Source organism: Penicillium manginii (genome assembly GCF_028828005.1).
Source record: "Penicillium manginii strain IBT 31320 chromosome Unknown utg000002l:1.0-5564898.0:1.0-5567710.0, whole genome shotgun sequence".
Classification (NCBI taxonomy): Eukaryota; Fungi; Ascomycota; class Eurotiomycetes; order Eurotiales; family Aspergillaceae; genus Penicillium; species Penicillium manginii.
This window is the reverse complement of record NW_026643103.1, coordinates 3,443,727-3,467,900: the sequence shown is the minus strand read 5'-3', so window position 1 is coordinate 3,467,900 and position 24,174 is coordinate 3,443,727. Positions and strand designations below refer to the sequence as shown.

Here is a 24,174-nt window from a genome sequence, read left to right as displayed (position 1 = left end):
AGTCACATCACGACTTGATCAACGTCGCAGCCTTCTTAGCCTGGAAATCACGGCTACTGAAGCCAGCCTTAAACGTAAACTGACCAGCGGGAATCCGCCAATCCTGAGCAGTGACGTCCCAATAACTGACATCCCGGCGCATCAAGTCAAAGGAAACAGTCTTCTTCTCACCTGCCCGAAGCCAGACCTTATCAAATCCACGTAGCTGGCTCGGCGGCGTACCAGCCGGTGCCGAGCTGGGGAATTCAACGTACAGCTGTGGCACAGCGAATCCATCGACGTCACCGGTATTAGAAACCTCGGCCTGGAGGGTAAACACTGTATCCCAAAGAGCTGGGTTCCCACCAGGCTGGGTGGGCCGCTTCTCTGGAAGAGCAGTAAGGTTGTTTGGTGGGGCAGAGCCCTTCAGCTTGAGGCTCTTCAGGCCGAAAGTAGTGTAGCTCAGACCGAATCCGAACTCGTATCGGACAGAGATATTCTTAGCATCAAAGTAGCGGTATCCCACTTCGAGTTCTTCGTCGAACCAGCTCTGCCAGTCGTATGTGCCATTTGTTTGCACGGCGGTGGTCACCGGGGCGTTGTAGTCGGTCTCGTTATATGCGATTACGTAGGGGAGCTTGGCGGAGGGGTTGACGTCTCCGTACAGAACATCTGCGATTGCGTTCCCGGATTCTTCGCCAGCGTAGTGCTGGGCCAGAATGGCGGTTACGTTCGGGTGGTCTGCGAAGGGCATGACGTTCACGCCGCCAGAATTCGTGATGACAATGGTGTTGTTGCAGTTGTTGGCGACGGCTTCCACGACGGCATTTCCGTTCCAGTCTAGATCAAGCGAAGTCCGGTCCTCGCCTTCTGCGGAGAAAGATTTTAGGAAAACGAGGCACACGTCGGGTGTCTGTGGGATCCAGAGTGGTGATGTAAGTGCCGTAGTGGTGAGGAGGGTATTGTTCAGGAAAGACTGGACGATGGAGCCGTCCTTGCGAGCACGAGCACTTATTGCGTCGAGTGGAGTGGACAGGAATGAGAATCTGCAGGATCCAGAGCTGGCGGATCCTGCGAGATGACCGTACTCGAAATCGCCCATTAGATCAGGGCCTTGGGTGAGAGGGCCAGCGTCGTTACCGGCAATCACAATATTGCGAGGTTTCTTGAGAGGTAGGGCATTCTTCTCGTTCTTCAGCAAAACGGTTGATGCAGATCCATGCTCGCGAATCATGGCGCTATGGTTTGCACGAACATCCCGGCTGCTCTCGCCGGTGAACTTCCAGTCATACAGCCAGGTATCGGGAGGCGAGTCGACATTCAGCGGACCAACTGACGCATCAACGCTGGGGTAGTTCTTCTCCTGGCCGAGCCAGAAATAAGGAGTCATGATGCGGACAATCATGTCATCCAGACGAGTCATCTCAACAGTGCCGTTCTGCACAGCCTGAGTGAGATTCTTGCCCAGATAAGATCCCTCAGTCCAGAGTTCTCCGTAAACAGTGAAACCTCCAGGCATGGTCATATCCATTCCACTCTCAACAGAAGAAACACCGCTGTGCGTAGCACCCCAATCGGACATAACATAGCCTTGGAAGCCAAGCTCGCCCTTGAGCAGATGGTTAAGCAGGTAAGAGTTCTGGCAAGCGTGGGAACCATTCACACGGTTATACGAGCACATGGCACTAGCCACCTTCGCCCGGACAGCATTGGCAAAGGGCCACATGTAGATCTCGTGGAGGGTGCGGTCATCGATATTCGCCGACACCGAATCCTGGATATACGTCGTTGCGTTGGCGTCCGGGGCGTAGGTAGGGTTACGCTGGGTTTCCTGCTCGTTGGCAATGAAGTGCTTTGCGTTTGCCTGGACACCTGCGTCCTGCATTCCGTTGATAGTTTCCTCCATGCAGACACCAGTGAGGTATGGGTCAGCAGCAAAACCTTCCCAGGTTCGACCATCATAGGGACTGCGGCCCAGAGGTCCTCCGATAGGTCCCAGTATAACATAGGAACCCTTGGCCTTGTGCTCCTTGGCCATGGCGTGCGCGCGATTATATAGCAGTTCACGGTCCCAGCTGGCGGCAGCAGAAACACTGCTGATGAAGACGCTGGAGTAATCACCTTGCTGCACACATTGGGGTCCATTCTGGAGACAGAGACCGGTGAAATTGAGACGTGGAATGGGCAGGACGTTTCCGACACAGGGACCGGGCTGGCCCGTTGCCATCCAAGATTTCTCTTCCAGTGTGAGCTTGTTCACGAACTTCTTAGCTTTCAGAAGGGCATGCTCCCATCCTCCGTTTCCGGTTGTGTTGGCTATACTACGTTAGGAAAGGGGACTCCAATGTACATAGGGTGGAATTGTTACTCACGCGAAGGGAGGATGAGTGGTGAGTGGCCATAAGGACTCAGGATTGTAGTGTTACGCGGTTGGACATTGCTGAATGGCTCTCCTGGGTGATTAATTGGAGCCTTGCAAGTATCTGCTGCCGCCGAAGGGCCGGCGAGAAGCAGCGATACCGCTAACAAAGCCTGTGTTGGTAACATGACGACGATGTCTCGAGATGGATCAGCGGATCAAAAGACGGTATCACAACTCTGAATGGAAGAGTCCCTGCTTTAAATATTCGAGATTGGGCCATGGTGCCCCGGGCATCTCATCCCACCCTACTCCGTAGAGCCACCCCAGATGGGCTGGGGACTCCACTCGTGGGGGTAACTGGGGAGTCGGGGACTCGCATCGAGGGGTATGCAAGTGGATCCCATACCGTCATTTGGCGGAAGTTGGCATTGCTTGACCACGGAGGATTGCCGACTTCCCAGAAACAACAGCGGGCAATCGGATTGGATCGGGATGCCGAGAGACATCCCCGTTTCTCAGGAGCATCCAGAGGCATCGTCCGGTATTTCGTCGGGAGGCATGCAAAGCAAAGCCTAAATCGACATTGTGCAGCCAACAAACCCCCCTCCCAAGTTGCCTACTCTTGGCCGTGGGTGGCACGATGCAAAAGTCCCGGGAGATTTTGATTTTCGGATCAACTTCGGCTGAATCCCCACACGGCCCTCTGCCCATCGTCATATCCGGCACTCCGCGACTCCACGGGGTCCCCCAATCAATGCAACTCTGCAGCGGCAATTCACCTCCACTTTCTTCCGGTCCGAGTCAAGCCATTTTGAATGCCTTTACCGTGTGTGTATGGCTTTTTCTCCAGGAAATGATCGGCATTTCGGTGAGACTAGCCACACCCCGGCAGGTTTCCTGTTAAGTCCAAAGCACAGACACAGACCCCGGAGAGAACGCTAAATTAAACGCTAACTGAACGAGGATTGGTGATTGAGGGATACTCTGGCTTGCTAAAATTTTTCTTAGAGTGCTGCCCGGCGTTTGGACCTACCATATTTGGTAAATCTGTAACCCACTCGGCCTTGTGAATTTTACCCAGAGCCAATTGACCAAAGTCCTCGTGAGATCGGGGTTTTGACTATCCAGTGCAACTTCAATGGTATTGCAGCTGAAATTAGATATGGCCATATATAAGGTAATAACACTCCAAACACAAATCCTTGTGAATCATGGATGATTAGCCCTGGGTGATGATCTGACTCCAGGGCTTTGTTCACATCATGGCATCCGGTTCTCATGTTCTCTGCCTTGGTCTAGAAGCAAGCGTCAGAAATATCATGAGAGATGAATGCTCTATTCAAATGCGAAAGCTTATTAGAGCTTTGGGTAATCACTTACCAACTCGGTCCCGAACACTTTTTTTAAAAGCATGGACTTTCCGACGCCAGTTCCTCCACATACCAAAATTCTGCATGGTTCATTTTTCTCCGCTGCATACGACGGAATGCAAGGTCTGTAGGGTATCTCCTGGTCCTGCTCCAGAAATTGGAGGCGGAAATCGTGAAGATCTTTCTCCAACGCAGGTTTCCAGCTCCCTGTATCCAAGTGCTTGTGTTAAACCTCAGAGAGAAAGTAAACAGAGGGACGAATAATCACGCCGCGGTGAGCTAGATATGATTAACATATGGTCAGTCAATTCGTTCACAGAAAGAACGATATTGTCTTATGACTGACCGGTTCCACAGAAGCCGAGACGCTCAACATCCGAGACTTTTTCTCGCTCCTTAAACAGGGTCCTTGATTTATCTTGGATCCCTACTTCTTTCTCGAATAGATTGCTTCTATTCAAGAAGACTTTGTGCCCCGAAATATCCGACGTCCGCGACTCCTCTTCATCTCTGTTCTGTCTTCGAGGTTGAAGTGTTCGTGATATAGGCGGTGCGACTCTGGATTCCTGGAGATTGTGCTCGCTGTGTGATACACGGATATCATACATGCTGATATTTATGTTCTTAGCATACTTAAAGGTCCAGGGTGTTGAAGCTTCAGCTGCGGGAAGTGCCAGCTGCATTGTGCGCTTTCCTGCATCTTGCGATTCTACGCTACCACATTCGACCAAGGCAAGCCCACAAGCTCTTGCCTCGATCAGAATCCACTGGAGCGGATAGAGAGATTCCCTCGCGTGTAGCACCTCCAACGACATCCACATGAGCACCGACAAACCATGCTTCGACAAAGTCAGGTTCATCAGTGTTCCGGGCACTTTGAAGAAGGTCTGGTTTGAGCTTTTTCATTGTTTCGTGAATGGAGATGGCATGGAAATTGCGGGTATCATCCTTTTTGCGAAATTTGAAGCCGTCTGGCTGGTCTCCGTCTTTTATCGCGTCAAACAGTCCAACAAATCGTACTCGATGTATTCCGCGCGGAAGGTTTCGGCTGGTCATACGGGATCTATCAGCAAAGCCCAAACGATTATACCCAGCCCCTCAGAAGTAAAGCCACTCAATATGTGGAATAGTAACGATACCTTTTCCAGGGCTAAACGAACGTTGGACTTTTAGCGCCCAATTCGAAATAAGTCAGCCAGAGGGGAGAGTGCTTATACGAACCTTGTCAAGCTTTGTTTTAAATTTTTTGATCCCCTTTTTCTTAGACTCTAGTTCGGGGCATGATAGAACATGAACCACTGCCCTTGCAATCCCTATCAATGACTGATGAGTAGCAACCCAAGCCTCGTCATAATGTCAACTTACATGCCCCGCTTCCGGATCCGAAGAACCAAAGCTCATCGTCACGTCCAAACATTTCGCAGTACTGCATTTGTAGTCAGTGTGCGGGACGACAGCGCAAGCTTGAAATATGAGGAAACTTTGCAGCGACATATCTTAAGAACCTGCAAACATCTTTCTTCAAGTTTGATGGGATCATTGCCTTTGATTTCCGGAAAGTACTTGGGCAGCTAACACAGATATGGTTAGAGCCATGATAAGACCCCCGATCAACAGGTGTACCATTTTAAGAAGGATCATTTTAGCATACCTGCTGGATTTGATTTCCCCCGACTTCGACACCTCCTTCCTTCACGCACGAATAGATACGATACGCGTTGCTCGAATCAACAGAACCTCGTTCTTTGGTCCAAATCAGCAGATCGTTAAAATTTTACATGCGTGGTACTCTTCAACAATACTTACTGAGCTTCCCATGATGGTAGAAAAATTCCCCGTCAATACATACGATTCCGCGTTGCGCTATTTTCGTCATATTGGTAGACTTGAGCAAACGGCAAAGAAATGGGCTCTTTGGGGGCTTTGTAGTGCAATGATGCTCGGGTCGTCCATTATTATATGACAAAAGCTGGGCGGTCATGCATGTCAAAAAATAGGGAATTAAAGAGAAGGTTGAAGCTTTTGACAGGAATAGGTCAGGGTTAGAAATGCCGACTGTCAAGTCGTCTCTCAACTCGCAAGGTTGAGTCGCGCTATAGGGATTAAGCCATAAGCATGAGCCGTCTTTCTCGTGGCCATTTCTCTGCTTGACTCGGCTATTATGCTTGTAACAAGAAGGTGAATTTATGAAGGGAGTGTCCCGGAAAGGCCTCGATGGATTTATGGCTTTTGTGGCGTTTCCTGATCACGAGTCGGTTACAAGTTCCACGAGAGGGCTGAAAATCAATATATTTCTTCCAAGCTCCGGCACTAGCTCTATTCATGCGCCAATTGTGTTCCAATTTCAAGATCTCCTCGAAGCTGCGGGGAAGATAAACCTCATCGATGTCATAGTATCGATAAAAATAACCAGCTAATGATTAGATTTCATTCTGATAAATCCTCACCGCCCGCTGGGTTCCTGGTTGACATTATGGCGAGGCAACCAAATAGAACGCGCCTCCCTGGTTTATGCGGGGAAGGCCGCGACTGAAATCGAACAGTACTGAAGTGGCCGTGTGCGTCGCGCCTCCAAAGCCGCCAAACCATTCGTTAACCACATATACGAGACCCAGGCATGCAGGCCAGAAGCACTTTGCTGATCAGGCCAGTGTTTCTGTATTGGTGCAGGTAGCTGAAAACACTGCGGCTGACCTGGCTACAATGTTTGCTTCCGCAGGGTTTGCCGTCACAGCCATCCTGGTACCAGTCTATTGATGGCCCCAGTGGTATCCAGTGTCCAATCCCGAACTGCCATCACACTTATCCTCTTAGGACTGACGTACTTGGGGGCTGTATGGGATCTGGCAGATCGAGTTCACCCCGCCATTTCACGCTGGTGTGGGTCACGCGATGAGGCTCTTGGTTGGCCCTGTGTATAGTAACGTGACCATTATTCACCAATCACATATCTCTAAGTCATATCCACTTGCCATGCACCAATCAAATCGTCAACAGTGATTTAGTGTGCTGTGTGGCGTATATAAAAAGCAAAATTATGTATGTAGGACCTCATGGTTTAAATTTTGATAGGCTGTGATGTCACGGTTTTACGTAGGCTGCTTCATTTCCCGGGGTTGGCTCTCGATGACCCATCAGTAAGTTACAGCCCCTCCTGTCGCAGGGTTCGTGACGACGCCCCTCTTTCCTACAAATATCGGCCTCCACCAACAACTGCTACTTGACTTTTAACCTAACGCACTACCCTCTTTCAATTTCCATAAGGCCCGACCCCGTCCAATCTACACCAGAACAAGACCTAGCCTCAGCTCTACTGGTTTACTCCGTTGCCAGTTTGACAAACCCATACGAGTATATATGCACAATCGGACTGGACTAGTAGGTATTTCCCTCTGTATGTAGGTCAGTATCCTAGCCGCCAGCGGTCACAGAGCATGGGGTTATGCAACAGATACTAGGCGAGTCTTTTGGCTAGAAATGCTGTCCTGCGCACTTTGCTGAACACAGTCTTCAAGTTTCTACTTCCTCCACCATGTTTTCAAGTTGTGATAAGAGCCCTATCTATCAGACTCTCACCGGGCTTCGTTTGCTTCTCGATATGTCGGATTACCCTACAGTCGACACCCGGCCTGAAGTCGAGAAGATCTCCGAGTTGTTCAATACCACCATAGATGGCTGGATCTTTGCAAACCCTCTGACTGCCAACAATACCTCATTCCGTTCCCAGTTGGTTCGGTGTGTGTACCCGATGAGCGGTGGATATAGCTTGACTCCACGCGTGGTTTTCTACGTTCTTGCCGCGGTCTCTGTTTATGGTCGTGATCACGAATGGGCAACTAGTGCTGCGCTTGGAGGTGTTATAATATACAGCTCAACAGCCGCAATTCACGCGTTAATCCTCGTCGGTATTCGCCATCAGCTTGCACCGTTGTGGCTGTTTCCGGATTTCCAGAGGGTCCTTGTTGAAGGCCAATCACCCGACGGCCAGTATAACTTCACGGACACACGTCAGCAGAACGCGGCGCTGTGGCTACCTATTATCCCGATGGCTTGGGATAATGACAGTGATCCAACTTTACTCATCACAGGTGTTGCTTTTCTCCTACTACTTCCTATGTACAACTTCTCAAAGACATTGGGAAAATCTTCTGCAGAACGGAAGATGATCATTGTTTTTTGGGCACTCCTTCTTTTCGCTGGTCTTATTGCTGCTCTTATAAACTCAGCGTACGTCATCTTCTGGTCGTTTCCTCAACTCAGATTTTGTCCGCTCGACCGGGCAGACAACCTTCCAATCCAGAATAACGGTGCGCCGTCAGTTGTTGGACCGTGGGATCGGCATGATTGGTATATGTGGAATCGGACTATCCGCGACTATTTTGTCTCTAATAACGCAACAATACGACCTACCACCACATGTCTCTATACCTGTTTCGATACGTCGTGGCCACTGAGAGACCCGACAGATATACAGGTATTTCCTTCGGCAATCATTCAAGCCAACACGGCCCTCTCTATCTATTTATTCCAATTTGCGATTTATGTCTTGGTCGGCTGCTCTACAGCAGTAGGTTTAACGCTCGCTCTGATGAAGCACTTACCTTGGCTATCGGAGGGATGGCGTACATTTGACCTTACCGGATCCTGGAACCAGGTCTCGAAGGGATATAGCAAATTTATATCCGGACTCCGCGGGAAATTCAATTGTCGACGATATCTTTCAAGGCTTGGAAAGCTGATCTTACGGCTGTGGATTTTTCTGGTTATCTTATACTCTTCTGTACTCAGCCCCCTCGGTCTGATTGCATTCATAGTGTACAATGAGTGGGTAATAGCGGTCCTTGACCCGGGACAAGAGACTTTCCGGCATGTTGGACAGTGGAGTTCCTTGGTAATGGCTGTGCTTGCGCTTGCAGCTGCGATGATCCCTGGAATCATCTTACGGATAGTACGAAATACAAAGGGATCCGGAAAGCCTTAATAACGATACATAAGGGCTAAATTATTTGCCGTGTTGAGATACTCTGCGCTTTCAGAACCATACACATCCTTCATTCTGGCCAGGACATTTTCCAGCATCTCGCTGCTCTCGTCGTATTTTTTCAGACGCCAATAGACAGTGCCAACAGCGCGCATGGAATTCAGTGTTAAAGGGTGACCTGATCAAAGAACAGAAATATTTAGCCCCACTGCTTTGGTATAGAAGCTTGCAGATGAAGGATAATCCACTTTGTTCATGTAGCAGAAACCAAGAGCGCCGTACAAGTCAAACAGTTTTGTTTTGGGCTGAGGTTTAGAGTTATCTTTATAGCCGTGAAGACTGTGCCACGTAATGTTGATATAGCACCTCAGCTTGAGTGTATCGCTCAAAATAGGCGAATGAGGATGCTAAAACCACGATCGTGTCGGTCGAGACAGGGTCCAAATGTGCGCTCGCTGAAAAAAGTCCAAAGGCACTCCATACGGCGTCTAGATGAGTGAGGAGCCATTGCCTGCGAGTGAACAACATAAAGTCTATGTTTGTAGCCTCCTTGTACAAAATATTTGCCATTGTTTCAAGGGCCAATCTTGCAAATACTGTCCTTCGAGGGACTGCAAGGCGTCAAAAAGCCATTCAGTAATTATCGGATGTACGGTAAATGTTGCATACCCAGAGCCTAGCTCAATATTTTTTACAAGAGAAAGGGACTGGAGCTCAACAAGGATATCTTGAAACTTGAGGCTATCCCAGCGACCTTCCGTCGAACAGGCACAGGCCCACGATATCCGATCTGAATAATGAACTCCGTCCTTGCTGGTGACTGCGCAGAGTTCTTCGGAAAGATTGAGTCGGTTGAAAAACGCAAAGACTGATAACAGGTCGCCAACGCCCTCGGTATGTCTTTGAATATCTTGCAAGGAAAACTCAAATGTCACCGCAGTACTAGCGATTACGTCGACTCCAGTCTCGCCGTTTCGTTTCTTGTATTCCCAACATGATGGTAGATCGGACCATATTGCTGCTTTTGAAGATTTCTTCAAATTGTACATCTCATCAAATTCAGCTAGGTCCAAATTCCGCGCTTTAATATAAGGAGTCGCCTGGTCAATGGCCAGAGGAAGAAGCCCGAACTGATTGATCTTTTTTGCCTCTTTTAGATTGTTCTCAGTTCTCTGGTACGCAAGGCGATAAAAAACAAATCTAAAGCCTCATTGTCTGCCATTGGGTCTAGGTGTATAGTATCACCTAGGCGGGCTGAATCACAATGACGGCTTGTGATGAGGGCTGCTCCATACTTTCCAGGTCCGAACGGCAAGAGATCCATCAAATTCGGTATTTGACCTGGATTATCAAATTTATCCAGAACCATCAACCAAGGTATGGTCAACCTCGCAATAGCTTCCTTAGCAAAGCTGATCTCAAAGTTCGTACCTCGAAGATAAGTCTTCACATCGAGTATCCCGACAAACGTAACCTTGTCATTCTTCGCGAAGGAGATCCCGGCTTATCAGTCTCGCCATAAAGTTCATTATCGATTATTATTGAATTGTGATCAATTATTATGGCTTCATTGGCCGCGTGAATATTTCCTTCTTTCTCGAGGAACAGTGTGATCAGGTCAAAAAGCTCCCTTGAGTAATCGATTACTGGAAAAGCATAGACCACCCAATTCATGGAACAATAATGATGCAGAGGGTAGTTATTCCTTCGTTTAAGGAAATCTTTGCCATTCTGGCATCGTCCACTGGAAAAGTCCTCAAAAGAAAGATATGTGGTCATGGTCGTTGGAATCTCCAACTCTGCGTTACTTAACACTGGATGTTGCAAAAAGTACTCTTGCGCTGTGTGGTGGATCAAGCGTATGGTGCCTTTTTCTCGATCACATATCACCAACCCAGTGCACAGAGAATCGATAGTCTGCGGAGCTGGTAGGGATTTGCGATCGAATCTTATCATTCCGGGTCGTGTTCCCAGAGCATGGCGAAGTTCTTCAGGAATCAGATTTATTTTGCTATATGTTAACCAAGATAGAGTTTTGATAGCCATCCGCACGCAAGGATCTGGTTGAGATTCAATCCTTTGAACAGCTTGGTCATAGGCGTATTTCATGACATTTCTTCCTAGTGGAAGCTCTAGGAGTGCCTCCTCTAACTCTCCAGCACTGGGTTAACCCATCAATTGATCCATATGCAGCCGAGCCAGTAGGAATCTATAACATTTAGTAAATCGGCTTAAAAAATGTTTAATGATGAGTCCTTCCCGACCATACTGCCAGATGAAATAATTCCGTAATGAACAGCGAACAGTGGACTGAAAGAGACGATCAAATGAGGGTCCAGGGTGACAATACCCATTATTCCGAAGCCTGGGGTACTTGTCGAGCATTTGTTCAATATACTTCATGGCCTTATTTCCCTGCATTTGATGGGCGGATTTCATTTTCATCAGGGCTGAGCTCAGGGCTTCCGGTGGTCGATTTAATGCAGGAATGGCATAGAATATCCCATCGCTAATTACCTTCCCAAAATCATGCGTGACGACTCCACCGGTCTCATCGTCACTGCCAATTACCACATCACCCAGACGAATGTCTCGATGATTTTCGTGATCGGGGATACCTTCGCCAATCCCAACAAACAAGCCCACGCGGATATTCGGGAAGATGAATAACATCCTGTTTGCGATTACACCCATAGAGATAGATCCATCCCTAATGACTGGTAGGCGATTGATCCCAATACATATGTGTTCTTGTCGGCCAAATCCGGTACTTCTCGAGGCAAACCATGCTCCTCGTCGAGCATTCCCCTTGCGGCGGTTAATTCGAGGGGTAGGGCGCAAATCCATCCTACCGTATATTCTTCGTTTCCAAACAAGGAGTGCGAGGTGCCGGTCATGTTAAAGCTGTGTCTCTGCCAGTGGTCGCCTCCGGGAGTTTCGATAGTTAAATAGGAGCTTTTGTAGCAGACTGAATGAAGGGGCGCCGTTTTCGAGTTGTGCGTGCGAGTTAGCGCCGAAGACGCCGCTACTAATAATACCATGTTTCAGCTCCATCTCTAAACCCATCACACTCGAGTAAGCGAGGGAGTACTCCACGTGATGGGCGTCAATCTTCACGACTGTAGTATGGAATTGAAAAGTATATCGCGTAGTGACAGGCTGTGATAGATTATTGGTCGTGGCTGGGAGGGAGATCAGCTGGCGTTGACGGTGGTTAAAAAAGCTTATGGAGTAAAACAAGCCCATTGGTGAATAATGGATGCATAGGTTCGAGCCAAACTCCCTGGGATCAACCTCATTAATTTCTTCAATTCCATGGATCTAATGCACTAGATGTTAAAACGATCTCGGGGTACAAGTGGGCTAGAATTCAATATCTCCCGAGGTTGACCACCTCAAATTGTTGAAGACGATTGGTGCGTAATACGACCATACCCAGGAGAGCTTATTTTTGTCTCTCCTTTCTTTACGAAAATTTGCAAATTGAATAAAGAGGAGGGATTGCTTGATCACCAAGCATCGATTTATCAAAAAGGAACAACCGCAATAACCAGACAGGCACAGGTATGTATGTACAAAAAGACAGGACATGCAACAGTCATGCTGAACAAAAAGCCGGTAAATGAAGTCCAAGAAGAATAAGGGGAAAAAGAACGCTTCGAAATCACAGGAGACCTTTGACGCTTTCTCCAGCAAGCCCCCCTGCCCTAGAGCTAGGGCTAAGCTAGGTTAAGCTGGAGAGTACATTTGCGCCGAGAATAATCCCTGACATGTGATCAAGATATCATAGTTGCGGATCAGCATCATCACATGCTGAGAGCCGCCGCCGTAAATGATATTGCCATCTATTGCCGAGAGTCCAAGCCCCGGTTGATGTTTTGGAAATGCGAAGCCTGCTCGCTGAGAGAGCCGCCAACTGGAGCTATGTTGCTGCCAGGTCTATACAAGTTGAGGTAAAAGTGAGAGGAGGAGAGAGAGATTAGGATGTTGGTAGTGGGCGGAGGTTGAAGGAGAGGAGTCTTCCTAGTTCGTGTCGGCCGGTCATCATATCATGCCATTTTGATCCTCGGCCACGCGCAGCTTCATTTCGCCTTCGAGCTGGAAGTTGTGGATCAACTTTCGCAGGTACTCGTAGGTAAGCATGGTAGTCATGGCTGCCGGGACGGCTCGGAACAGATTAGTGCCAATCCCGGAGTAGAACGCGCGCCAGCCCTCTTCTCTGAGGATTGTTTGACATGTGCGCAACATTCCATCGTAGCGAGGGCGATTGGGCATGCCGTCGGATGACGAGACGCTCGGTGGCCGACCGCGGTCGTGGGGATGGTGTAGTCCTCCGCGGAAGGATATTTCTTCGGGCGATGGTGCCGGTGCCGTGCGCTGTTGGGTTTGGAGGCGGGTGCGCAGAACCTCGTGGGGATAGGTTACTGTGCTAGCACAGATCTTGCTCAAAAATGTGGCGACGGAAATACCAACCCAGTGGGACCTTCCAGTGTCAGGATGCTCTCCAATTCCATATCCCGTGAGTGCCATTTTCAGATACTCATAAAGCGGGAATTGTATGGCGACATGAGTCAGACCCAGTAGGGCGGGCGTTAGGCCGGAGTAGAAAGAGCGAAGTCCCTCTATCTGATACATCTTGCGAGCGGCATCCCATGTGCCTGAATATTGCCATGGAGCTCGTCCTCCTTCACTATTTTGTTTGAGGCTCTGCGACATAAGCCTTGTTTTGATGACCCAGATCGGGTTCGTCACAATAGTAGAACATGCACCTGCAGTGATAGATGCATACCCACGGGAAAGCCACCAGCTATCTGAGGTCGAGTTAGCAGACTGCGGTATGATACGCAGGGGGGTCGAAATGGGAACTCACCTGTTTGTTCGAAGAAGTACTCGCGGGATCGATCGTACACAGCTAGGTAGACGGCCCATGTGGGCAGATAGCCCAGCAGCATTGGGCCCAGTCCTTGGTATAGGCCGCGCAGACCATCTTCCCTGAATATCACTTTTCCAGTGCCCAGCATTCCCCGGTAGAGGGTCTTGGTCTCAAGTGACTGTCCTCCCCGCCGGGCAAAGCCACCTTGGGCTTGCAGCTTTGTCTTTATAACATCAAGTGGGCAGGTCACGATCCCAGAAGCCACGCCTGCGCTAGCTCCGCAAAATGGTGCAATCCAGAAGTTGGGGATCTTGGTGGAGAAAATCTCTAAGCGGGTGGTGAAGTCGGAGGTTGACGTCGATGCGACGGGAACATGGGGGGCGGACGAGGCGGCATTTGGTATATTGGAGCTCTGTAGCAAATCGGCAGAGCTGTTGGCAGCTTCAGTGCTGCCTCTGCCATCGGAGCGCATTGTTGTGCAGTTGGCAGGCGCTCACACTTGTCCGTCTTGATCACCGAGGGTTCCCGGACGCAAGCATATCGTTACTCCGAAACCGAAAAGGCGCGACTTGGAACAATCTGAGGGTGGATGAAAGCAAGAAAGCGCTCGCTGTCGTGATCGATATGTTGACCGAAAGTGCGAGGAGATGGGGGGGCTCGAGCGAAGAGGGTACTGTCCGATGATTACCGAGCGGGAGTGGTGATGCGATGTACCCTATGCAGCACGGGCTTGGGGGAGTGGGGGAAGGACCCTAGCAAAGCAAGCTCCCCGCAACAGGGATTAAAAAGCACTTCAGGAGATATGAGACCCCATGATCCGACTAAAAGAAGGTAAAGAAGGAAGTTGAGAGCAGATTCCGGAATTGGGGAAAGGTGCAGGTGCAGGTGGTGCGAGGCAATCGCAGAACTCCCCGCGGGCCTCAGGCAAGTCCAGGCAAGTTTCGGGTTATCACGTGAGCGGTCAAGGGAGTACAGACTGCCAAGGCTATCGCCCAATCCGGACTAGTGCCGCAAGCTCCGTTTTGCACACTCGCAACGTCGGGTCATCTCGTGTTCTGTCCAAGCCGGTCTTTTCCCCTTCCTCCAATCCAACTCGATACCCTCCACCATGTCTGCTCCTTCGATCGCCAACTACATTGTCAAGCGTCCCTGGCTCAAGCGCTGGATGACCCCTCTGGCCAACTGGTACACCGATGCCGCCGGCTACAGGAAGCTCGGACTGAAGTAATTATCGTCCCCCTCCGTCAATTCCTGTCAACCGCGGATATTCGACTCGACCAGCTGGGCTTCTATCATGCGTGCGACGATATCGACAATCCTCATCTTTCGCTATGGCCAATGTGGTCGCAATTCGCATTCGCATCCGCATGAACCCGACGCAGTCGTTCCGATACCCGCGACAGTGAACATATCCCCTTCTACACCAGAGACTAACCACGCCATATCTAGGTTCGACGACCTGATCCCCGAGGAGAGTGAGAACGTCCAGAAGGCCATCAAGCGTCTTCCTGCCAAGGAGGCCTACGACCGTGTCTTCCGTATCCGCCGCGCTTTCCAGGTTCGCCCGAAACCCCCTTCCCCGAGAATCCCCTCCGATCGAGGAATTATCTAACATAACACTCTCAATTGCAGTGCTCTATCTCCCACACTCTCCTTCCTGCCAACGAGCAGATCAAGCCCGAGGAGGTGAGTTTGTCGCGAATTCGCTTTCATCCAAAATTCGCCCTCCCCGCATATCCCCGTATTGGCCAATCCTGTTGCGAGGATTTGTCACATATCGCCCTGAACCTCGACGCCCACTCGCACCCCTTGACACCCACTCACCCCTCGATCAACTTAATACTAATACCTTCTCTTGATTAGGACGTCGAGTACCTCAGCCCTATCATCCGTGAGGTCGAGAAGGAGGCCAAGGAGCGCGCTGACCTGGAGACCCTCACCCTCCGCAAGTAGACTTCCCTGGGTGGATCTTCTTCCGTTGCGATTGATATGAAAAGCCGATAAGATGCGAGCGCGATGGGGTTGTTGCATGACATAGATGGATTTATTTTTAGGCGAGGATATGGACCAGCTGTCTTAATCCACTTGTGTACTGATATTGTACAAATCGATTTTCTTGGTTCTGCTTTACACAACCCGTGTCCCATGCCCGTCCATGTTGGATGATATCCTAATAGTACAAGAATGAGTCTTCTTACACCCGCTACTCTCCTTGGCTGGCAGCCACCGGCCACTGAAGACTGCCTCGGGCTGAGAACAACCCGTCGACCCCTACACCATCCATCCGGAGTTCAATAGTACTCGTCTAAATCATTATTCCCTTGCTAGGAGCCCTGGTGGGGTATATAATAACAACCACTATCCGTCCCAGAGTGGGCATCCAGCACGCATGATATTTCTAGCCTCCGATTTTCAGCCAATTCAACCTGTAAGAACAGCAACATCAACATTCTCAATCCGCCACATATACCACATGAAAAGACTCCTATCGACGGTATGGGGTCAGTACAAGTAGTAACACACAACCTCAACATCAAACTCATCCCAGGCGGTGTCAATCATACCTATACGGCGCAAACTTGGCAGCCAATTCTAGCATATCCTTTTCCGACATATACTTAAACTTACCACCACCCTTACCCTTCAACTTACCAACATCCCTCCCAACAAAAGCAGCACAGCCACGTCTAAATCGCATCCCATCGCATCAGCAAACACAATCACCACCAAACAGATTCGGCAGAGAATCAAACTCACTGAACCCCCAAATCCCCCGTCGAAAAAACATCAATCCTCTTCAACGCAAAACAAGCAAACATCTCAACAGACCACCTCCCCAACCCCCGAACAGCCGTCAACATCTCAACAAGCTCCTCATCCGATGCCGTCGCCAAACCCCTCGCACTAAGTTCCCCGCTAGCAAACTTCTCCGCCAACCCCTGTATATACTCCGCCTTGCGCTGACTCAGTCCCGCCGTCCGTAACGTAGGAATATCGCACCGCGCGACAATATCAGGCGTTGGGAATCGCGAATGTGCAAGTCCGCCTTCTTCTACTCCTGCGCTTGCATCTGCACTCGCGGCGGCAGTTCCCGGTAGATTGAACAATGCGACGAATTTGTTTCGGATGGACTTTGCCGCTGCACCGGAGACTTGTTGGCCGATGATGCTGCTGGTAAGACTATTGAAGGGGTCTATTTGTTCTGCAAGGCCGGCGGGGAGAAGAGCGGACAGGGGTGTGCTTCGATGACGGGTTTAAGGCGCGGGTCTGTGGCGATGAGGTGAGCGAGGCCTTGGTCTAGAAGGGTTCCTGTTGTTGCGGTTGGGTGGGGTAGGCCTGTTTTCGAGGGCGAGGCTTCGGCGAGGGTTGTTGGGTAGGCGTTTATCGAGGAGCCGTGGGGAGTTAGGAGGGTTGCGTTTGTTCGGTGCGGGTCGACGGGACGGTTTAATGGGGGTGGTGTGGAGGGTCTGGTTGTTGCGGATGTTGGGGTTGAGTCCCAGTATGATGAGCTTGTTGCAGTAGTGGTAGAGGTTGTTGGAAGTGGGGGTGTTGTGTGTTTGCTCTTGGGCGTCTTTGTAGTGGCCTTTTTGATTGTAGGTTTGCGTGGCTTGGTGATGCTGTTGTTGTGCTGTACTCTTGTCACTTTGAGTGCAGGTGCAGGTGCAGCGCTTGACATTGGAGCTGTCAGTGATGGGATGGCGCCCAGTCGGGCTGATCGTCTGAGCGACATGCTGGCTTCAAGTTCTGGCGGGTATAAATATCAGGCTGAGGTAATGACTGCTCAGGTAGTATAGCTGATGAAGAGAAGTTGACGTTGAGGGGGGAGGTTGAGTCTCCGACTCCCGATGTCCCCGGATTCCGGCTGACGCATGCCAAGCTTCGTATCGCGGTGAACCCCAGGGCTGGTACTCGCACGGTTCAAATCACATTATAATATGGACATGGGACCCTATCTCTGAGAAGTCGTGTTCACTTGAGAAAGGTGTGGGCAGCTAATGTTGCCTCTTTACAATTTCAATATTCAAGACTACTCCGAGAAATATATGTACTACTTACTAGTATTAGTAACCAAACCTATTATTATATGTTACAATTATACTCCAAATTCTTTATTGGATTACTGTAGCCAACAATTTGCTATTAACTCCAATGTATGAAGCCTTGAATTACTGCCCGGCCTGTCCAGATGGCGAAGTATCACCAATATACTCGGAAGGTGGATGATTGACCACCACATAGCCAATAGCTTCAAGTTGTGACTCCTACTACGTCCTTCCAAGATTTACTACCAGACAATAAGGAATAGTAGGAATGAATTTAATTGAAGAATCCAATTAAATCAGCTGGAGGTTCACATTTAATCAACTCAATCGGCTATCCACAACCTAAAAAAGGCCTTCTATATTACTTTTCTATCTACATTTCCACAAATTTCCACAATAACTCGAAGGACCCACGACAATTGGGTTGTTTTCTGTGAACCATATGTGACCAATGGAAACCCCTACAGATCCAAGCCGAGCGCAAGCCAAGCCAGCCCAGTACAATTTCTATAACCTAGCCCAGCTTAGACCGGAAGGCTTACCGGCCAGAGAATCATGTTGCTGCCTCTGTGTTTTCGCGACAAGCGAGAAATGGAAAGCAATTGGCCCAATGGTTCGACTGTATCAATCACCCATGGATAGACCAATACAGTTGTATGCAGTAAAGGCGTTCAATTGGGCCGAATCTACTCCGCCAACGCCCAGTCCCAAGGTTCAACGTCGTAAACGGTCGCGATCCAAGGAGATCCACGGATCGCCCGAACATGGCGTTCTGATTCAAGTTTCTAACAGGCACAATCCCATTCGCACTTCCAAGGTTTCCCTCACTGCGGGTTCTATTTCGAGACACACCACACGATAAGTCAACATGGGGCACACAACACCACGACCTGGGCAAAGGTAAGACCAATTGGCCACGACACTTCAACCACTAGCGTGGATTTTGATAAGCCAATGTTGGCCCCCGACCCAGGAGGCTTGCGTCAGCCTATCTAGGCCAGCCGGCTAGCTTGTTCTTTTCTCCAGGTTAAGTGAGCAGGAGCACAAGGAAAAATAAAACCGAATAAATGAATAATTTGTAGACAGTGGGGGCTAACACTGATCGCCCACGTCGGGTCCAGCCAGTCAAAACAGCCATTCCCGCCACTATTATGTCAAGATCAAGATTTATCCAGTCGGTCCTTGGGCATGCGCCTTTTAGTTTAAAACAATGTTCAGTCTGTATCTCGGGTAACCGTACGGAGAACTCGGTCCTCCGTACCGATATGCAGATACATACACCAGACATCGTTGAAGAAACCAGAACCAGAACCAGAGCCAGAACATCAACTTGAAAAAAAAGGCTAATGAGAATGAAAAAAAAACCCGACGACGCCAAAAGACAAAAGAAAAGCTTCGCGCTGACCATCTAGCCCGAAACGGCGCCTCTCAAACCCGCGGCTCCCCCCCCCTTCCCCCATACTCCCCAGAGTCTAGATGATGGTATGGACTCCGCCGTTGACTGACTTGGGGTATGTATGCATGCCCATGGCTCTGTGTGAGCAACTCCGTTCTTCGTAGAAGGTCCTGTGGTCTGGAGAATGTTGCCAGCCTCCCCCTATTTACGTTCGCGATGGGTGAACTCCTTGATTCGCCCCATACCCACGTTCCCACGCATTCCAGAAAAGCCGAGAAAAGGCCTCGTGGAATGTGAGTCGGTTGTTCATATTTGTATACCTGTCTGTATCTACCTAGGTATGTATCGACTCACAGTAAAACCCTGGGGCTCAAGATCAGTTTAAGTATTAAGGTCCATACGGGATATGCAGTACTCTTCAGTATGTATGGAGTACGGAGTACACATGTAGATAGATATTGATCTGTATAGTGAATTGGTATGTCATATGCAAAAGTTTTATCTGGACGCGCGGTTCACTTCGTGGTTACTACAGCCACAAAACAGGGAAAATAGTATACACTAGGTAGGCAAAAATACCTACGAAGTATGTACTGCAGTTACTGAAATTTGTGCTCGGGGCCAAGTCCTTGCCTAAGAGTGCCAATAACCAAGGCTAAGTGCAAGCACTACGTACATGTGTACTTACTCCGTGTCTCGAGTGGGAAATTTTCGTCTTCTCTGCAGGCAGTCCTGTATCTAAGCGATGGGATGGGATGGGTCGATGGGCCGGGTCGGTGGAGCCGGGTGGAGTGAGTAACCCCGAGGCCCAAGCAAGTTTGGCCTTCGATCTGAAACAGTCGTAATACCACTACCAAACAGTAAATTTGAAATTGCGCGATGTGACCATGGCCAGGCTGTGCAATTAGCTGATAGTCTGCGATGAGCATGGCATCAACACTACTCCATGGGCGCGGAGCAGAACAGGGAAAAGAAAATTAGAACGGCAAGGCAAGGTAGAGATAGCAAGGCAATCTCGTAGAGTCGATCATCAATAAGCCGACCGGAAAACCTTCCTTCAGATCCTTTAGATGGGCCGAGCAGGAGTGCAGAACAACTGCATACGGAGGTTGGCTCGCCGATCCGTGAGCTCTCGTCGATCGGCCGCTCTCCTTGCAAGTGACAGCCGAGCTGTCGCGGATCGATCGAATGGAATGATCGAAGGATCAAGTATGGGTGACTTCAAGAGATACGGAGTACTCTGTCTATGTACTGTACAACTCCTGCCGCATCCCACTTAATCCGAGTATACTAGTCGCAAGGACCGCCCCAGTAAGCTGGCTGTGCCTGGCCGATCCAAATTACAATCTTCAGGCCGTATATTAAATAACCCCTGTCAGGTCCGCAGAGCTTGCCCAAGCGGAAAAAGGCCAGGCCAGGGGCAGCGATCGCATTTTGCCACCTGGAGAGCTATTTTTTGCGCCGGCGATGGGGGCAGTTAGTGTATCATTATTATTAGATGGCTAGCTAGCTTCGTGCTCCTAGCCCCGTGCTCCGTACTTCTGCGCGTATGTAGTACATACATACAGTGTGTACAGTATGCAGTAAATTACTCCGCATTGGTAGTTTGCATGTGTTGCTCAGGGGATGGATGGGAATTATTTCCAGACTGAGAGCCAGGACTCGGACTAGTGCTGATGCGCGAGGGACGAGGGACGATCGTGTTGAATATCTCGCAGCATACAGAGTATTCCATATACATACAGAAATAGACAGCTGGGTAGTCTGAACTCTGTATATGCTATCTTGGGGCCGTATGATTGCGGAAGCAGGATTGGATTGGATTTAATCAGGGCGAGGCCATTCCTGCGTGCCAATCAGAGACGCACATGCCGGGGACGATAGCGGCAAAGGGGCGGCGGGTCCGGTAAAGGCTTGAATTCCTGCAATTTGCTCCGTACTGCGTATTCCATACATAGATCGACTGCCCCGTCGTAGAGAATAGAGAGTCGAGAGTCAGGAGTATAGTGCCTTTGTTGCTCCATCTTTAGGTCGTGCTTGGCAGAGCTTAGTTAAAGGGGCAGTGGGTGACAGGGTGGTTCCTGATCGCTGCAGAAGAGAAAGTTTGTCTAGTGGAATTGATGTTGATCAGGGGTAGCCGGATTACTAGTTTGGAGTACGGATGTACAGTGTACAGAGAGCCTATTGATGAGATTAAGGGTATGAATGACGACAGCGTATACGTGCATACCTATCTAGGTACAGGATGACTAGGTATACAGAAAAATAGTAGTTACATATACTGGTCTTAACTATGATCTACTATTGTTTGATGCAATGTAAGAGCACAGCTGTACAATACAGAGTGTAGGAATTGCACATAGCAGAAAATAGCAATTGACAATATTAACATCGATATCCATATTTCAGAACAGATGATGATATGGATCTCGCTAGTGGGTGGGTTGCACAACTCTATGCACGTCCAGGTGCAGTGTACATACACAGTATGACTACCTTGTACACTACGTGGCAAATAGTATCTCAATGCAAACTGAAGGCCAGAATATACATATTCTAGTTTCGAAGTAAACCTTGGAAAGAATAAATGTTTACAGTTAACTGGTATAGGCATAAGTGGACGAAAACGGACAGTGGAAACCAGTGTGAGTGGCTGTAGGAATTGCAATGAAAATTGACCGGATGCGGTATTGTGTTGGTATGCCCCTTGTAATTTGTGTATTTAACGGGCCTCCCCCCCCGAGTGGACCTTCATGTAAAGCAGGCATTGGAACTCTCTGATACGCAAGAGAAACACAACAAACTAAGAATACTCCACTCCACTCTCCTCCTTTCCTTTCGTTCCAACTTCTTAATTCTTCCTCTCCTCTCCATCCCCGTCCATTCGTTCTTTCCTCCGGGTCATCCTCTTTACCTTCGCTTCTTTCCAGTCGCGACTTTTCCATCCACTCGTTCTTACTCCCCTTTTTTATTATCGTGAGTTAACAACCTCTTCCCTGACAACTCTTCTTTATCCTCCGCTCCTCTCCTCTCCTCTCTCTGCACCAGATTCTCCCTACCTTTCTCTCATCATTCCTCAATATCTCAACCCAATTCTAATCTAACCGCCATTCCAGAGTACATCACAATGGTTTTCGCCAAGTATCTGCTGCCTGCCCTGGCGGCCACTCAGGTCGCTTTCGCTGCTAAGTGTGAGTATCCCATCTCCATCCCTCCATCCCCATTGCGACCGACTGAGACTGACTCGTTTCTCACAGGCGGTGACACCAAGATCTCCTCCCAGTCCGACGCTGATGGAATCGCCACTTGCTCCACCATCAAGGGTGATATCACTGTCGACTCCGACTTCTCCGGTGCCCTGAGCCTCGCCAGTGTCGAGAAGATCGATGGTGACCTGACTGTCAACAACGTCACTCAGCTCACTTCCTTCTCCGCCGACTCCATCTCCGAGATCACCGGTACCTTCAAGCTGACCAGCCTGACCACCCTCTCCAACCTGGCCTTCGCCAAGCTCGCCACTGTCGGCTCCCTGGAGTTCTCCGTCCTTCCCGCTCTGGAGTCCCTTGACTTCTCCACCGGTATCACCAAGGCCGGTGATGTCTACATCGCTGACACCAAGCTGGGCTCCCTCGACGGTATCACCCTTGATACCGTTGGTGCTTTCGACATCGAGAACAACCGCTACCTGAAGACCGTCAACGTCAACAACCTGAAGAACGCCACCGGCGATATCACCTTCGCTGCCAACTACGACGCCCTCCAGATTGAGCTCCCCAACCTCGGCACCGGCAAGAACCTGACCTGCCGCAACATCAGCAGCATCTCCGTTCCTTCCCTGAAGACTCTTACCGGTACTCTCGGCTTCTACGGCACTGACTTCAAGACCTTCATCGCTCCCAACCTGACCAGCACTGGCGATCTTGTCTTCATGAACAACAAGAAGCTCTCCAACATCAGCATGGCTGCTCTGACCAAGGTCAACGGTGGTTTCCAGATCTCCCGCAACGACAAGCTGCAGGAGATTGACCTCCCCAAGCTCGAGAAGGTCACTGGAGCTATTGACTTCAGCGGTACCTTCAACACGTGAGTTTCCCCCCTCTCCCTATCGGAGTCCCTATCCATTTTTCTTCCCAAACTAACAATTCCCAGTGTCGAGTTCGGTTCCCTCACTGAGGTCGCTGGTGGCTTCAACCTGCAGTCCACCGACGGCAAGTTCAACTGTGACACCTTCAACAAGATGCGTGGCGATGTCATCCGCGGTACCTACAAGTGTGTCGCCAAGGAGGACAACCCCACCACCTCCAGCGGCAAGTCTGGCACTAGCTCCAGCTCTTCCGGCTCTTCCAGCTCCAGCACCTCCAGCGGTGCTGCTGTCGCCAACGGTGCCTCTTTCGGTGCCGCCGGTGTCGCCGCCTTCTTCTACGCCATCGCTCAGCTCGTCTAAACGATGAGTTTGATCATGGTTATCCTTGGATAGAAAAAGGAGGTGTTGAGTGAAAGTTGTTTTTTGGCAAAGATTGTAGATGCAAAGTTCCACCAAGCAACGGTTTCATTGTTCTTGTCTTACCACACTTGCTGTTCTTATGATAATAATTTCCAGTCTTCGTTTCTGAGAGGAATATTCGCACAGGATCTTTCTGTCCCAGCGAGACTTACCCCCCATCGGAAAGGAGTTTTACCCTTTTTTATTACCCCCCCCTTGTCCTTATCTCCATATGTGTTTCCCAGAGCGGTTTCCCCCCCCTCTAATGTATTCGGTTGCAATGTGTAACATGTTCATTCCTTGATGATTCTCTGTAGTCTGGGTCCTCCTGGTAACAATTCGTAAGTAGTAGGTCGTGAGTTGGAGTTCCTGGATCGATATCCCCTGCTACAACATCGACCGCCGCACCTGGTCGTCCCCTTATATTACTGCGCCGATCCCTCATTGATCGCGCCCTGCCCCAGATACCATGCAACCCGAATTCCGCCAGGCGCTCGGAGTAGGTAGGAAATTGAAGTTGATTTTCTAATCACTGAATCTGATCCTGAACGTCGTCTGATTAATCTGCCTTACACTCGTACTGATAACAGTACTCGAAAACTTCCAGTTTCTACTACTACTACCTAGGTATATAAAGAGCACAGCACCACTGGCAGTTGGCCAGCGCAATTGTACTTCAAAAAGCTA

At 49.6% G+C, this 24,174-nt stretch overlaps 8 protein-coding genes across 8 annotated transcripts; 3 read left to right on the top strand and 5 right to left on the bottom strand.

Moving 5' to 3' along the window:
• Positions 1 to 7: 7 nt before the first annotated feature.
• On the bottom strand, positions 8 to 2,526 carry N7533_002577 (beta-glucosidase; the record flags this gene model as incomplete). Its single annotated transcript, XM_057099227.1, has 2 exons — positions 8 to 2,295; positions 2,352 to 2,526. 2 exons carry the CDS (start codon positions 2,524 to 2,526, stop codon positions 8 to 10), a joined length of 2,463 nt encoding a protein of 820 aa, XP_056964363.1.
• A 1,411-nt stretch (positions 2,527 to 3,937) lies between these two features.
• On the bottom strand, positions 3,938 to 5,587 carry N7533_002576 (uncharacterized protein; the record flags this gene model as incomplete). The annotated part of the gene is made up of 6 exons (XM_057099226.1): positions 3,938 to 3,990; positions 4,058 to 4,320; positions 4,454 to 4,697; positions 5,077 to 5,137; positions 5,363 to 5,454; positions 5,518 to 5,587. 6 exons carry the CDS (start codon positions 5,585 to 5,587, stop codon positions 3,938 to 3,940), a joined length of 783 nt encoding a protein of 260 aa, XP_056964362.1.
• A 1,656-nt stretch (positions 5,588 to 7,243) lies between these two features.
• On the top strand, positions 7,244 to 8,692 carry N7533_002575 (uncharacterized protein; the record flags this gene model as incomplete). Its single annotated transcript, XM_057099225.1, has 1 exon — positions 7,244 to 8,692. The coding sequence occupies one exon, from the start codon at positions 7,244 to 7,246 to the stop codon at positions 8,690 to 8,692; it is 1,449 nt and encodes a 482-aa protein (XP_056964361.1).
• A 2,684-nt stretch (positions 8,693 to 11,376) lies between these two features.
• Positions 11,377 to 11,589, bottom strand: N7533_002574 (uncharacterized protein; the record flags this gene model as incomplete). The annotated part of the gene is made up of 1 exon (XM_057099224.1): positions 11,377 to 11,589. One exon carries the CDS (start codon positions 11,587 to 11,589, stop codon positions 11,377 to 11,379), a length of 213 nt encoding a protein of 70 aa, XP_056964360.1.
• A 1,147-nt stretch (positions 11,590 to 12,736) lies between these two features.
• N7533_002573 (uncharacterized protein) lies at positions 12,737 to 14,037 on the bottom strand (the record flags this gene model as incomplete). The annotated part of the gene is made up of 2 exons (XM_057099223.1): positions 12,737 to 13,503; positions 13,563 to 14,037. The coding sequence occupies 2 exons, from the start codon at positions 14,035 to 14,037 to the stop codon at positions 12,737 to 12,739; spliced, it is 1,242 nt and encodes a 413-aa protein (XP_056964359.1).
• A 636-nt stretch (positions 14,038 to 14,673) lies between these two features.
• N7533_002572 (ubiquinol--cytochrome-c reductase subunit 7) lies at positions 14,674 to 15,518 on the top strand (the record flags this gene model as incomplete). Its single annotated transcript, XM_057099222.1, has 4 exons — positions 14,674 to 14,789; positions 15,015 to 15,123; positions 15,198 to 15,251; positions 15,429 to 15,518. The coding sequence occupies 4 exons, from the start codon at positions 14,674 to 14,676 to the stop codon at positions 15,516 to 15,518; spliced, it is 369 nt and encodes a 122-aa protein (XP_056964358.1).
• Positions 15,519 to 15,986: 468 nt separating this feature from the next.
• On the bottom strand, positions 15,987 to 17,295 carry alkA (DNA-3-methyladenine glycosylase II; the record flags this gene model as incomplete). The annotated part of the gene is made up of 4 exons (XM_057099221.1): positions 15,987 to 16,050; positions 16,130 to 16,252; positions 16,323 to 16,758; positions 16,797 to 17,295. The coding sequence occupies 4 exons, from the start codon at positions 17,293 to 17,295 to the stop codon at positions 15,987 to 15,989; spliced, it is 1,122 nt and encodes a 373-aa protein (XP_056964357.1).
• Positions 17,296 to 22,131: 4,836 nt separating this feature from the next.
• On the top strand, positions 22,132 to 23,448 carry ecm33 (GPI-anchored protein Ecm33; the record flags this gene model as incomplete). Its single annotated transcript, XM_057099220.1, has 3 exons — positions 22,132 to 22,195; positions 22,262 to 23,087; positions 23,154 to 23,448. 3 exons carry the CDS (start codon positions 22,132 to 22,134, stop codon positions 23,446 to 23,448), a joined length of 1,185 nt encoding a protein of 394 aa, XP_056964356.1.
• Between the last annotated feature and the right edge of the window lie 726 nt (positions 23,449 to 24,174).